General features: G+C 40.2%; 1 protein-coding gene across 2 annotated transcripts in view; it reads right to left on the reverse strand.

The window, feature by feature from the left end:
* PTPRO (protein tyrosine phosphatase receptor type O) overlaps positions 1-15,195 on the reverse strand; it is a 243,832-nt gene that overhangs the window by 80,555 nt on the left and 148,082 nt on the right. For both annotated transcript variants that reach the window (XM_045073123.1, XM_045073124.1), the window contains exon 7: positions 11,341-11,537. In XM_045073123.1, the coding sequence (XP_044929058.1) occupies positions 11,341-11,537 (197 nt within the window). The remainder of the gene's footprint in view (positions 1-11,340; positions 11,538-15,195) is intronic.

Here is a 15,195-nt window from a genome sequence, read left to right on the forward strand (position 1 = left end):
TTTCTTTAAAATCAGTTCCTACATGGGGCGCCTGGGTGGCTCAGTGGGTTAAGCCTCTGCTTTCGGCTCAGGTCATGATCCCAGGGTCCTGGGATCGAGCCCCGCATTGGGCTTTCTGCTCAGCGGGGAGCCTGCTTCTCTTCCTTTCTCTCTCTGCCTGCCTCGCTGCCTATTTGTGATCTCTGTCTGTCAAATAAATAAATAAAAAAAATAAAATCAGTTCCTACGTCATAAACTAATAATGCTCATTGTGGAGATGACTCCTACAGTAGAAGAGCAAATGAAGTAAACTGGCAATTTTTCTGTCCTCCTCCCCTCATGTCCAACATTTTAGTGGGCCACCTTCCAGACCCTCCTCCACACAGATATTCATAAAGAATATGATATTGAATCATATACATGTTACATTATTAACATCGCTCCGAATTTTTCTTTAAAACTTAACAACACATCAGACAGCTAAGCATATCTGCCAATGCTAACTTAGCTCATTTCGGATATTTAGAGTAACAGGACAGAAAAAGTGTAGGCTGCTTTAGGGTGGTGTTAGTTTCTTCGGTTGGATAATATTTTAAGCGAGTAGTTGATTCTGATTATGCAGATGATTATGTGAAATCAGAACCACTTAAATATGCCATCGTATTTAATACCCCGAGAGTACCATGCTGGTGAATTAAGTTGGAGAAAGAGAGATACTGTATGATTTCACTCTGTGGAAAATAAAACTCAAAACAAATGAACAAACAAAATGAAACAAACTCATAAGTATGGGGAACAGAATGGTGCTTGCCAGAGGATAAGGGTTTTGGGTGATGGATGATATGGTGAAGGTACAAACTTCCGGTTATAAAATAAACAGGTCACGGGGATGTAATGTACAGCTCGGTGACTATAGTCAGCAATATTGTGTTGTATATTTGGAAACTGCTAGGAGAATAAATCTTTAAAAGTTTCATCACAAGAAAAAAATCATAACTTTGTGTGGTGAAGGATGGCAAGTAGGCTTATTGTGATGATCATTTCACAATGTACAGAATGATTGAATCATTATGTTGTACCCCTGAAAATATGTTCTACATCAATTATCCCTCCATACAAAAAATATGCAATTATAACAAATTCACCCTAGGGACATTATACTTGTTTTTTAAAAGGTTTTATTAATTTATTTGAGAGAGAGAGAGAACATGGGTGGGGTGGGGACAGAGAGAGAGGGAAAGCAGACACCCCACTGAGAACGGAGCCATCACCTCCAACCTGGAGCTCAAGGCAGGGCTAAAGGTGGGGCTCGCCACAGGGCTCCATATGGGGTTCCATCACAGGACCCCAAGATTAAGACCCGAGCCGAAATCAGACGCTTAACTAACTAAGACACGCAGGCGCCTCTACTTTTTTTTTTTTTTTTTAATCAAGAAAACTACATGTATATACATCAGACTATTTTTAAAAAATGACCTTGGTAATAAATAATGAACACCAACTCCTTCCTGCCACCTCGTTTTTGAATATTTGCTGAGCCACCAGCCTGTATCTATGTCTACCCCTCCATGCCCTTATATATATATCCCAGATCACCTTGGGATAAGTAGATTAAAGGCAGGCAGGAGAAATCCCCCTAAATACTACTTATTAAGTAATACGTATTTTATTCCCCAGAGGATCATTTCACATCTCCTCCCCCAATTTTCATCCCATCTTTGCATTCCACTATTTCCTCTCTCCCATTTCCAATGGGCTTCCTCTCCATTCCAGAGAATTCAGTTTTGCCCAATGCTCTTGCGATGAGGCACCAGTCCTGTTTCTCCCCAGTTAAAGAAATAGGAGGAAAGATGTCTTAGCATAAGAAATACCTGACAGACTATTAAATTGCAGGTTATGTATGTTGTCAGAAAATACACAGGGGCCAAAGCAGATCACATATAAAAATAAATATACATACACATATTAGATGGCTTTTTTAATCCTGAAATTTATGATTGTGTGCATGTCTTGGGAGACAGTATTGAAAGCACATTTGCTTTGAAGAATTGACCAGGTCCTTTATGTTTAACACTGATGGAGCCCAGACTTGATGTTCAACATATATTTATTAATGAATAGCACTGATATGGTTCTTAGGAGGCATACATCACAAAATACCCTTTCTACAAACATCTGCAAGCAAACCATACACAAAACAAGAACCAGCCGTGGAGAACATATACATGATGAGGACAAACTCAAATTCATGGGTACAATGTACCTACAGGGAAGGCCAGACCCTAAGCATCGTGAACTCAAAGTTCAAGTCAAATTTGTTTTATTTCTAGGACTTGACACAGGACTAGCCCAGCACCCAGACATCAGGACTGGGGTCAGGAAAACTAATGGTACTAACTTTGGGTCTCACAGATGATCTAGGTCCTTTGGTATAGTCAGTCATAGAAGCAAAGTAGGGAGCGTGAAAATATAAAATAGTAAAACCTTACATTAACTGTTAATACAGTAGTCCCCCCTTATCTGCAAGAGATTTATTCTAAGACCTCCCCCCAGTGATGCCTGAAACCCTGGGTAGTACTGAGCCCTATGTGGACTGTGTTTTTTTCATGTACAAACATACCTAATGTCAAGTTTAACTTACAAATTAGCGGAGTAAGAGATTAACAATAACCAGTAATAAAAACAATTATGACTATATATTGTAATAAAAGTTATGTGAATGAGGCCTCTCTCCAAAGATCTTATTGTACAACACTCACTACTTTGTATGATGCTGTGAGATGATAAAATGCCTTCGTGATGAGAGGAAGTGAGGTGAATGGTGTAGGTATTGTGACCTGTTGTTAGGCTACTGTCAACCTTCTGACTAAATGTTGGAGGAGGATCATCGGTTTCTGGCCATGGTAACCATGGGAAACTGAATCCATGGGAAGTGAAATCACGAATGGGGGGGAGGGGGCACTACTATATGTGTTTGGTTTTAGAACTACTCTTAGTTTTGAGTTGCATCTTGAATTTTTTAAAAATTATTTTTATTAACATATAATGTATTATTTGCCCCAGGGGGTACAGGTCTGTGAATCTTCAGGCTTACACATTTCACAGCACTCACCATAGCACATACCCTCCCCAATGTCCATAATCCAGCCATCCTATCCCTACCCCCCACCCACAGCAACCTTCAGTTTGTTTTGTGAGATTAATAAGAGTCTCTGAAGGTCTGTCTCCCTCCCAATCCCATCTTGTTTCATTTCTCCCTTCCCTACTCCCCACAATCCCCTGCCCTGCCTCTCGAATTCTTCGTATCAGAGAGATCATATGATAAATGTCTTTCTCTGATTGACTTATTTCACTCAGCATAATGCCCTCTAGTTCCATCCATGTCATTGCAAATGGCAAGATTTATTTCTTTAGATGGCTGCAAATAGTACCCAGTAGTGTGATTGCTGGGTCTTAGGGTAGCTCTATTTTCAACTCAACACCCAAAGAACAAATAATCCAATCAAGAAATGGGCAGAAGACATGAACAGACATTTCTGAAAAGAAGACATTCAAATGGCCACCAGACACATGAATAAGTGCTCAACATCACTTGGCATCAGGGAAATAATCAAATCAAAACCACAATGAGATACCACCTCACACCAGTCAGAATGGCTAAAATTAACAAGTCAGGAAATGACAGATGTTGGTGAGGATGTGGAGAAAGGGGAACCCTCCTACACTCTTGGTGGGAATGCAAGCTGATGCATCTTGAATTTTAATGCAATCACAGTACCACTGAATATAGAATTAAATAAATAATATTATTTTTTCTTTTTGGATAATGGTTGCTTTGGGAAATAAACCCAAATCAGACCGATACTGGTGATAATAATCTTCTGGATTCTTTTGATTAATGGCCACATGACTGCAGGCCAGTTTTTGAGATTTTTTTTTTAAAGATGTATTTGTTTATTTGGGGGGGGGGAGGACCAAAAAGAGATAAAGAGAATCCTAAGCTGACTTCATGCTGAGCGAGGAACCTGATGACCTGATGAGGGGGCCCCATCTCACAACCCTGAGATCATGACCTGAGCAGAGACCAAGAGTCAGATGCTTACCCAGGCACCCAGGCACCTCTGTTTTCCAGACCTTTTCAACTGATGTTTCCTTATCTAAATGTGCGTGTGTGTGTATGTGTGTGTGTACTGGGGCTATGGATAATGTTGGTATAATAACAAATCTTCAAAATGTTCTTGTAATTGAGATAACACCTCACACAATGGTCTAGATCTTGCCCTCCACATTAAATATTGGTCTCTGTGCCTACAATTCTTAAGAATTTCACGTTTGCATCTCAAGAAGGCATTGTCCAAGTGCACTGAAACCAGCCTTCCCCAGCTCATTTATAATTTACCACTTCTATCTATCCTGTAGCCTTTGGCTTCTATGCAAAAGATACATAATTCGTACTTTAGACAAAGGGTGAAGAAATGTACCTGGGGGCAGTCAAGTTCTGTGTCATGTTCTGTAAGAGAAGCAAATTTTTCTACCAAGGTAATGAGTGAGCTGTCTTTCCTATGCTCAAGAAGGGAAGCTACTAAGCTGCATGGTCGGTCGTGACTACAACTTAATCGGTTTAGCATATTTACTCCTTACTTTAATTCAAGTCAAGGGGTAGCCTTATCAGCAAGTAAGGGTTTATCTCAATACTCTTAAGCTTTTCTAGTCCTCCAAAGGCCATGATTCCTGAATTCATCTTATCAACTTAAAGTTTCTCACTCCTTGAACTTCACTAAATGCCTTGTTTTCATGGGATAAATGAAAACATTCCACAAAACTTGCACATAGAAAACATTGTTTTGAGTATTATATTTCCAGTGTATGACACATGAGTAGATAAATTAATTTTTTTGCTTTTAGAGAAGTAAATATTGTGTTTGCAAGACACCAAGAATCAGTAAATTTGATCTTATGAAAAAATAAAACCAGGTGTTAGGAAAATAGTTCTGGGCTCCAGTCTCCATGTGGATACTCAGGGTGATAGAAAGCAAGGTCTTTCCTGGGGCCCATGTGGTAAGCTTTCATTCAGGACTGATGGGTGTGTGCATGAGCTCATTCTGGTAGCTATTCCCAGAACTACTAATTTCCATCCCATTTCTGCATGCTCCTTATGCCTCCTTGTATTCAGCTAACTCCTATTTATCCTTCATAGCTCTTCTCAGTTGTAATTAGTGAAAAAGGATTTTTTTACCTTAGTTCTTTTAAATTTTTTTTAAAGATTTTATTTATTTATTTGACAGAGAGAGAGAGATCACAAGTAGACAGAGAGAGAAAGGGAAGCAGGCTCCCCACTGAGCAGAGAGCCCAATTTGGGTCTCGATTCCAGGACCCTGAGATCATGACCTGAGTGGAAAGCAGAGGCTTAACCCACTGAGCCACCCAGGCACCCCAGTTCTTTTAATTTTTGAATATTTTTTTCAGTGAGCATGAATTACTTTTATAGTTCGAGTAACAAGAAAAAGAATAGAAAAAGTAAAACAAACAAACAAACAAAAACTCCTTAGAACCAGGGGGAGGAGCAACCTGGCGGTAGAGTAGGAGAACTAAATTTCACCTGTCCCAGGAATTCAGCTAGATAGTTATCAAAATACTCTGAACACCCATAAACTCAATAGGAGATTGAAGAGAAGAAGAGCAGCAATTCTAGGAACAGAAAAGCGACCACTTTCTGGAAGGTAGGACTTGTGGAGAAGTGAATCCGAGGGGATATATGGGAAGAGAGAGATCATAGGGGATAGGAGTCGGCTCCTAGAAAGCAGTAGAGAATCAGAGCACAAAGTTGGAACTTTCAGAAGTCTGCTCCACTGAGAGATGTCGTTCCAGAGGTTAAGGGGGGGGGTGGAGACCTCACAGGGACAGTGTGTTCTCAGGAACCTCGGGGTCATGGAAAACTGTGGCTTCATGAGTGCCACAGAGCTCCCAACGATCACAGTGTGGAAGCCGCGGCAGAGATGGAGCTGGCAGATGGAAGGCGGGGAGGGCTCTCAACTTGTGATTACCTTAAACCATGATCTGAGGCACTGTCAGGTCACTGCTCTTCTAGCAGAGACCCCACAAGTGGAAGATCTGGGGAGACTCCCGCGCGGGGTGTGAGGCAGGAATCTGCTGGATTTGGAGACTCTAAATGGGGCTGTGTGCCAGACACAGAAATGCTCCATCACAGGTTGGGTGAGCTCAGAGCGCAGCCAGAGATGAGAGTGATTGATGGCTTTTCTCCGAAGGTGCACTGAGGAGTGGGGCCCCAAGCTCTTGGCTCCTCTTGGGCCAGAGATGGGAGGCCACAATTTTCATTCCTGTCTTCCAAAGCTGTACGGAAAGGATTCAGGGAAGAAAAGCTACAGAGAGTGAACCTGGACAGATTGCTTAGCCTGGTCTCTAGCAAGGGTGTTGCAGTTCCCGCTATGGGCAAAGACATTTGAGAATCACTGCAACAGGCCCCTCCTGAAGAAAATCTCAAGAATATCCAGTCAAGACCAAGTTCACCAATCAATGAGATCTGTGGAACTCCAGAGTTAAGAGAATGCTGCACATAGAATTCATGGCTTTTTCCCAGTGATTCTTTAGTCTTTCAAAGTTACATTTTTAAAATTTTATTTTCTTCTTATTCTATTAAAAAAATTTCCTCTTTCCTATTTTAACCTTTTTAAACTCATATCTTATCAATACCTTCTCAAAAAATATTTTTAAATTTTCATTGTCATAGTCATATTCTATCTCTTCATTAAAGTGAGGGGGTGGAAAACAATTTATCATGCTAATGGACATCAAAAGAAAGCAGGGGTGGCAATCCTTATATCAGGGACAATAGATTTTAAGCCGAAACTATATTAAGAGATGAGAAAGGACACTATATCATACTTAAAGGGTCTGTCCAACAAGAAGAGCTAACAATTGTAACTATCTATGCTCCTAATATGGGAGCAGCCAACTATATAAACCAATTAATAACAAAATCAAAGAAACACATTGACAATAATACAATAATAGTAGGGGACTTTAACACCCCCTCACTGAAATGACAGAGCATCTAAGCAAAAGATCAACAAGGAAATTAAGGTTTTAATTCACCGGATTAACACACTGGAACAGATGGGCATCACAGATATATTCAGAATATTCCATCCCAAAGCAACAGAATACACATTCTTTTCTAGTGCACATGGAATATTCTCCAGAATAGATCACATCCTGGATCACAAATTAAGTCTCAGCTGGTACCAAAAGATTGGGATCATTCCCTGCATATTTTCAGACCACAAAGCTTTGAAACTAGACCTCAACCACAAGAAAGTTGGAAAGAATTCAAATACAAAGAGGTTAAAGAGCATCCAACTAAAGAATGAATGGGTCAACCAGGGAATTAAAGAAAAATTTAAAAAATTCATGGAAACAAATAAAAATGAAAGCACAACTGTTCAAAATCTTGGGGATGCAGCAAAGGTGGTCCTGAGAAGAAATTATATAGCAATACAAGCCTTTCTCAAGAAACAAGAAAGTTCTCAAGTAACAACTTAACCCTACACCTACAGGAGCTAGTGAAAGAACAGCAAAGAAAGCCTCAACCCAGCAGGAGAAGAGAAATAATAAAGATGAGATAAGAAATTAATGAAATAGAAACCAAAAGAACAGAAGAACAGATCAATGAAACTAGGAGCTTGTTCTTTGAAAGAATTAATAAGGTTGATAAACCCCTGACCAGACTTATCAAAAAGAAAAGAGAAAGACCTAAGTTAATAAAATCATGAATGAAAGAAGAGAGATCTCAACCAACTCCAAAGAAATACAAACAATTATAGGAACATATTATGAGCAACTATATGTCAGCAAATATGACAATCTGAAGAAATGGATGCATTCCTAGAGACAAATAAACTATCAAAACTTAACCAGGAAGAAAAAGAAAACCTGAACAGACCCATCACCAGTATGGAGATTGAAGCAGTCATCAAAAATCTCCCAATTTTAACAAAAGCCCATGGCCAGACAACTTCCCAGGGGAATTCTACCAAACATTTAAAGAAGAATTAATACCTACTCTCCTGAAACTGTTCCAAAAAATAGAAATGGAAGGAAAACTTCCAAACTCATTTTATGAGGCCAGCATGACCTTGATTCCAAAACCAGACAAAGACCCCCATCAAAAAGGAGAATTACGGACCAAAATCCCTGATGAACATGCATGTAAAAATTCTCACCAAAATACTAGCCAATAGGATCCAACAGTACATTAAAAGGATTATTCACCACAAACAAGTGGGATTTATTCCTGGACTGCAAGGTTGGTTCAACAACTGCAAATCAATCAATGTGATATAATACATTAAAAAAAGAAAGAACCAGAAACATATGATACTCTGAATAGATTCTGGGAAAGCATTTGACAAAGTACAGTATTCTTTCTTGATCAAAACTCTTCAAAGTGTAGGGATAGAGGGTACATACCTCAATATCATAAAAGCCATATATAAAAAGCCCATAGAAAATATCATTGTCAATAGGGAAAAACTGAGAGCTTTTCCCCTAGGGTCGGGAACACAGCAGGGATGCCCACTATCACCACTGCTATTCAACATAGTACTAGCCTCAGTAATCAGAAAACAAAAAGAAATAAAAGGCATTTGAATTGGCAAAGAAGAAGTCAAACTCTCACTCTTCGCAGATGATATGATATTTTATGTGGAAAACCCAAAAGACTCTGCTCTAAAAATGCTAGAACTCATATAAGAATTCAGTAAATTGTCAGATATAAAATCAATATACAGAAATCAGTTGCATTTCTATACACCAACAACAAGACAGAAGAAACATAAATTAAGGAGTCGATTCCATTTACAATTGCACCCAAATCCATATGATACCTAGGAATAAACCTACCCAAAGGTGCAAAGAACCTGTACTCAAAAAACTATAGAGTTCATGAAAGAAATTGAGGAAGACACAAAGAAATGGAAAAATGTTCCATGCTCATGGACTGAAAGAAAAATATTGTGAAAATGTCTATGCTACCCAGAGCAATCTACACATTTAATGCTGTCACTATCAAAATACCATCAACTTTTTTCGAAGAACTGGAACAAATAATCCAAAAATTTATATGGAACCAAAAAAGACCCCGAATATTTGGAGGAATGTGGAAAAAGAAAACCAAAGTTGGTGGCATTACAATTCTAGACTTCAAGCTCTATTACAAAGCTGTAATCATCAAGACAGTATGGTACTGAGACAAAAACAGGCACACAGGTCAATGGAACTGAAGAGAAAGCCCAGAAATGGACCCTCAACTCTATGGCCAACTAATCTTCAATAAAGCAGGAAAGAATGTCCAATGGAAAAAAGACAGTCTCTTCAATAAATGGCATTAAGAAAATTGGATAGCCACATGCAGAAGAATGAAACTGGATCATTTCCTTAAACTACACACAAAAATAGACTCAAAATGGATGAAAGACCTCAATGTGAGACAGGAATCCATCAAAATCTTTGAGAAGAACAGGCAGCAACCTCTTTGACATTAGCTGCAGCAAATTCTTCCTAGAAAAATCACCAAAGACAAGGGAAGCAAGGATAAAAATGAACTATTGGAACTTCATCAAGATAAAAAAAAAAAAAAAAAGCTTTTGCACAACAAAGGAAACTGTCAATAAAACCAAAAGACAACTAACAGAATGGGAGAAGATATTTGCAAATGACACATCAGATAAAGGCCTAGTATCCAAATCTATAAAGAACTTATCAGGAGCACCTGGGTGGCTCAGTAGGTTAAGCCTCTGCTTTCGGCTCAGGTCATTATCCCAGGGTTCTGGGATTGAGCCCCACATTGGGCTCTCTGCTCAGTGAGAAGCCTGCTTCCCCTCCCCCGCTGCCTGCCTCTCTGCCTATTTGTGATCTTTGTCTGTCAAATAAATGGATAAAATCTAAAAAAAAAAAAAGAACTTATCAAACTTAATACCCAAAGAACAAATAATCCAATCAAGAAATGGGCAGAAGACACGAACCGACATTTCTGCAAAGAGGACATCCAAATGGCCAACAGACCCATGAAAAATTGCTCAACATCACTTGGCATCAGGGAAATACAAATCAAAACCACAGTGAAATATCACCTCACATCACTCAGAATGGCTAAAATATTAACCAGTCAGGAAACAACAGGTGTTGAAGAGGATGTGGAGAAATCCTCACTGTTGGTGGGAATGCAAACTGGTACAGCCACTCTGGAAAACAGTATGGAGGTTCCTCAAAGAGTTGAAAAGAGAGCTACCCTATGACCCAGCAACTGCACTATTGTGTATTTACGCTAAAGATACAAATGTAGTGATCCAAAGGGGCCCGTGCATCTGAATGTTTATAGCAGCAATGTCCATAATAGCCAAACTATGGAAAGAGCCTATATGTTCATCAACAGATGAATGGATAAAAAAGAGTGGTGTATATATAGAATAGAATACTATGCAGCCATCAAAAATGAAACCTTGCCATTTGCATTGACATGAATGGAACTAGAGGGTATTATGCTGAGTGAAATAAGTCAATCAGAAAAAGACAATTATCATATGATATCATTGATATGAGGAATCTGAGAAACAAGACTGAGGATCATGGGGGAAGAGAGAGAAAAAGGAAATAAGTTGAAACCAGAGATGGAGACAAACTGACTCTTAATCTCAGGAAACAAACTGAGGGTTGCTGGAAGGGAGGGGGTGGGAGGGATGGGGTTGCTGGATGATGGACATTGGGAAATTATGTGCTATGGTGAGAAAAATAAGTAAATTAATTAACTTAAACAAATGAACTCCCTGAGCCTTCTGCTTGGTTGTCTCCTCCCCTGGGTAACAATTTTCTGGCCAGTTTCTAAATCCTCTTACCCCAGTCCATATCTCCTCATGTCCAGCTCTTTCTTTCTGTGAATTCACAGGGTTCTTGATCAGTTACTTGTAGTCTAGGCCTTATTTCATACTCTGCAGTAAATGTATGCTCACTTATGCATTGTTCTCACTAGATTATAAACTCAGCCAGAGGCAGATACATAGCAGTTTTCTAGAATCCCAGCATCTATCCTATCCAAGTACCTGGCACATTGTTAAGTGTCTTGAAAGAAGAGTGAACATAAAAGAGTGATGCTAGTGCTCAGAGGGATGGGGGAGGAAGACTATAACTGAAGAACCATGCACACTCGTTTTCTGCTCAAAACACCCCCCTCCCCCAGGAGGACACACCTCCCTCAATCTGCTTGCAATGGCCTCCTGGCTCTACCTGCTGTCTGGGCTGCAGGATGTGAGTGAGCAAAACGTTCAGCATCTCCCCCAGTTCCTTTACCTGAGTACAGTACTGCTTTTCTAGCCTCTGGCTCTCCTTCTGTTTATGGCAGGTGAGCGACACCACAGACACGATGGTGCCGTTGTAGTTCTCCTGGGAAGACGTCCAGGACATCAGCGCAGTCGTTGAGCTTAGGATGTGGACACTCACGTGCTGGGGCTTCTCAGTCAGTTCTTCGATCCACTCTCCTGAAGGGCCTGAACATTTCAAATAAGAGCACAAGGGAGGTTTCATGCTGAGCTGGTGGAGATATGAGTCGAGTTTTAAAAACTTGTTTTTTCCTTTCACCCTTACACACAGAGTCAAGGTAAGACTGGTGGCTGGAAAGGCACGGCTCTCTGTCCCCTGCCTCTGAGGTTCTTCCAGTAAATTCTTCACCAGAGAGAATCGACTTCTCTTTCAACGCAGAGTAGGTGTGGTAGTGGGGGCATTTCATCAGTGTTTAGAATTCCTCTGCTGTTAGGATCTTCAGTCACTAGAAATAATGACTTTGAGATTCAAATTACCCTCAACTGCCATCATGTGAAAAGATTTCAAATTTGGTAGCAGCGGGATCAGTGTGCAACTATATTGAGAGAAGAAATAGGCAACAGGCAGGCTCAGTTACAGAAGCTGCCTGAGAGCTGGGTGATCATTTGAGGGATGCAGTGGGTTCCTCAAGATAAAGTATCTCGTCAGAAGTGCCCACCATTAGCTTTGTTCTCTTAAGTTTCTCAAGTGGTTATTAGCACCGTGCCTGACCCATGGTAAGGACTCAAGAAGTGTTGAGGCGGTTATTTTTTATGGAATTTCCTTGTTGAAGTGCACATGTGCAACTTTCCTTTATTTGCTTAGGATGCAGGTCTCAGTGTCTTAATAGGGAGCTGTATTCCTCGGCTGGGATCCAGGAGAGGGAAAGGAGAAAGTGGCTCTCCCTGGAAGAGCCATCCTGGGCTCACAGCCAATGGGGTCAGGGAGAGAATGACCATAAAAAAATGACAATGATGGCAAAGAGACAGAACACTTAGCATGTTCTAGGCTCTGCTTTAGGTTTGTATGTGCTTAATATGTTAACCCTTTAATTTTCATAACAGACCTATGAGAAGTACAAGTATTTTTTTTTTAATTTATTTGACAGACAGAGATCATAAGTAGGCAGAGAGGCAGGCTAAGAGAGAGAGAGAGAGAGAGGAGGAAACAGGCTCCCTGCTGAGCAGAAAGCCTGATGTGGGGCTCAATTCCAGGACCCTGGGATCATTACCTGAGCCGAAGGCAGAGGCTTTAACCCACTGAGCCACCCAGGCGCCCCTGATAAGTACAAGTATTAATTTCACTTTCAGATGAGGGTGCTGAGGCAGAGGGAGGGTAAGTAGATTCACCCACAGGAAGGCTGGTTAGAGAATCCATGCTCTTAACCCCTGCATGAAACCTCTGGGGGCACTAGGAACTGTCAAAAGCACTGGTTTGGAGATGGGAGAGTTGACCAAAACTCAGCTTTGACTTTGACCTTGGACAAATCTATAACTTCTCTGAATCTCTGTCAATGCACGGACTAAATGGATTAAACCACTGAAATGTTAGAATTGAAAACTTGAATGATCCAATACCTCACTTAAGTGATGAGAAAACTGAGGTCCAGTGATGTGTATGACTCTCACACAGCTAGTAAGTGTCTGGGGGCCAACCTAGACCTCTGGTCTCCTGGATCAGTGCTTTGTGACAATTAATCATGATGCCATCAGTCGCTGAGATCAAATGAGATCATAGGTGTTAGAGAACTCTGTAATTGTGAAGTTCATTGCGGTTAGGAAGATTACTGGGGTAGCTGGGGCACAGAGAGCCAAAGTGGGAGGAAGCAAAAGCAAAACAAAATCACTCGTTCAGTGATTTTACGTTAGGACTAACCCTGATAATCAAGCCAAGGTCATGGGTCACTGTAGGCTACGTGGAAATGGACTTTGCTATCAAGTATTCCTGAGTTCTAGTCCTCATTTGAACACTTGGGAAAGTCACTAAGCTTTCTGTGCCTTGGGGTTTTTTTCCACCTGAAACATGGAATCACTGAAATGTAAAGCTGTTGGGGGACAAATGTAAATCTGTACCATTCTTCTCATCTCTGAGGAAAGCCTTCAAAACCACAGAAATACAAATCATAATGCAACAAGAGAAATGTAAATCTTAATGGAATTTAATTAATATTAACGTCATAGATTAACACCAGAACAATTTGGTCAGGAAAATGGGCCATGAATATCGTTCAGCTGGTATGAGCCTGTACTATGTTGAGGCAGCTTACTGAGTTCCAGGATGTTATTTGTATCTATAGTTTCCAGTTTTAAACTAAAGACATATATGCAATACCCCTAAATAACTCATTACTGCAGATCAGAATAGCCTAAACACTAAAAATATTATTCTTTTAATGCAAGAGAAAAAAAAACAGAATTTTTAGTGTCCTATATTCTTCTAGATGAATATTAAGATATATCTCTTTGGAATAATCATATTTTTGAGCAATTCTGACACAGTCTCAATTTGGATACTCTAGAGCAGAGTGTCTGACACATGAAAGTTGTTCATTTGTTGAAGGTACAACAGAATTAATAAATTAGTGGTATAGCCCCACAGTAGGATTTTGTAATTTGGTATGAGAAATAAGATGTACACGAGTAAAACAAATCTAGAAAAATATTATACACAAATAAGCTCTGTATTTTGTGTTGTGCACTATGAAACACAGTAGAAATTCAGGGAAGGAAAGGACTAGCATATTCAGAATAGCTGAAGCCTTGACACTTGTGGTGCATCTCTACTGAGGGACATGAAAACCTTCTGGTGAATGAGACATTTTAGTTAGTTTCATCTTCTTCACAGGAAGAACTAAATAGTAAAGTTCATTCTCATTCTTGAGTGACTAACTGAATGCCATACAGGCAAAATCATGACTATTCTTTCTGTTTACCTCATGGGTCTTTAGGCCTCTTATCAATGGCAACATTTTTTTTTAAGATTTTATTTATGTATTTGACAGACAGAGATCACAAGTAGGCAGAGAGGCAGGCAGAGAGAGAGGAGGAAGCAGGCTCCCTGCCGAGCAGAGAGCCCAATGCGGGGCTCAATCCCAGGACCCTGAGATCATGACCTGCGCTGAAAGCAGAAGTTTAACCCATGGAGCCACCCATGCATCCCAACATTTTTGGTTGCTTAAATAGAAATGCTACATGGGACCTTTTCAGCATTTTTCAGCTGTTAAATCGATGGATCTCTTCCCTCTCTTCTCCTCACTCTCCCATCCACCCTTTGGAAGATTATACGCTGAAAAGTGGTATTTGCCTTTGGAGAAGTTGACAAAGTATGTGGTGGTCATCTTTTTTGAAGAGTCATTTTTATCCACTGCCTTCTGTTTTTTTCTTTTGGTGGATAGGAGGCACATTTAACTGCTGATAAATGAGGTAAGTGATTTTTGGCCTTGAAACCTCTGGTGAGCATATTCCGGTTAGCTAAGAACATTATAGACTTGCACAATTGGTGCAGCTTCTGGAGGCTAGTTATTGGCTTCATTATTGCCCCTCATGGAATCAGGGGAAGCCACCTGAAGACTTGAAATGGGGCTTTTAGAATGCTCTAGCTTTGTCTTCTTGGGCCAAATTTATGGTGACCACCTAGGTCCCACAACACTTACATCTCTGGTTTTCTTTTGAGCTCTCTCAGCTCAGTATTCTACTGAGACTTTTCTATTCAATTTTCTACATGGCCTCAAATGAAAGTCACAGGTCCTAAACAGGGTGTCTGTGTCCTTGGAGGGTTTGTTACAGCAAGTGTGGGAGGTCAGCTTAATAAATGTTCAATTATCACCATAATAAAAAAATCCGTAAG

Source organism: Mustela putorius, unplaced genomic scaffold (genome assembly GCF_011764305.1).
Source record: "Mustela putorius furo isolate JIRA1106 unplaced genomic scaffold, ASM1176430v1.1 tig00537227_pilon_pilon_pilon, whole genome shotgun sequence".
Lineage (NCBI taxonomy): Eukaryota > Metazoa > Chordata > Mammalia > Carnivora > Mustelidae > Mustela > Mustela putorius.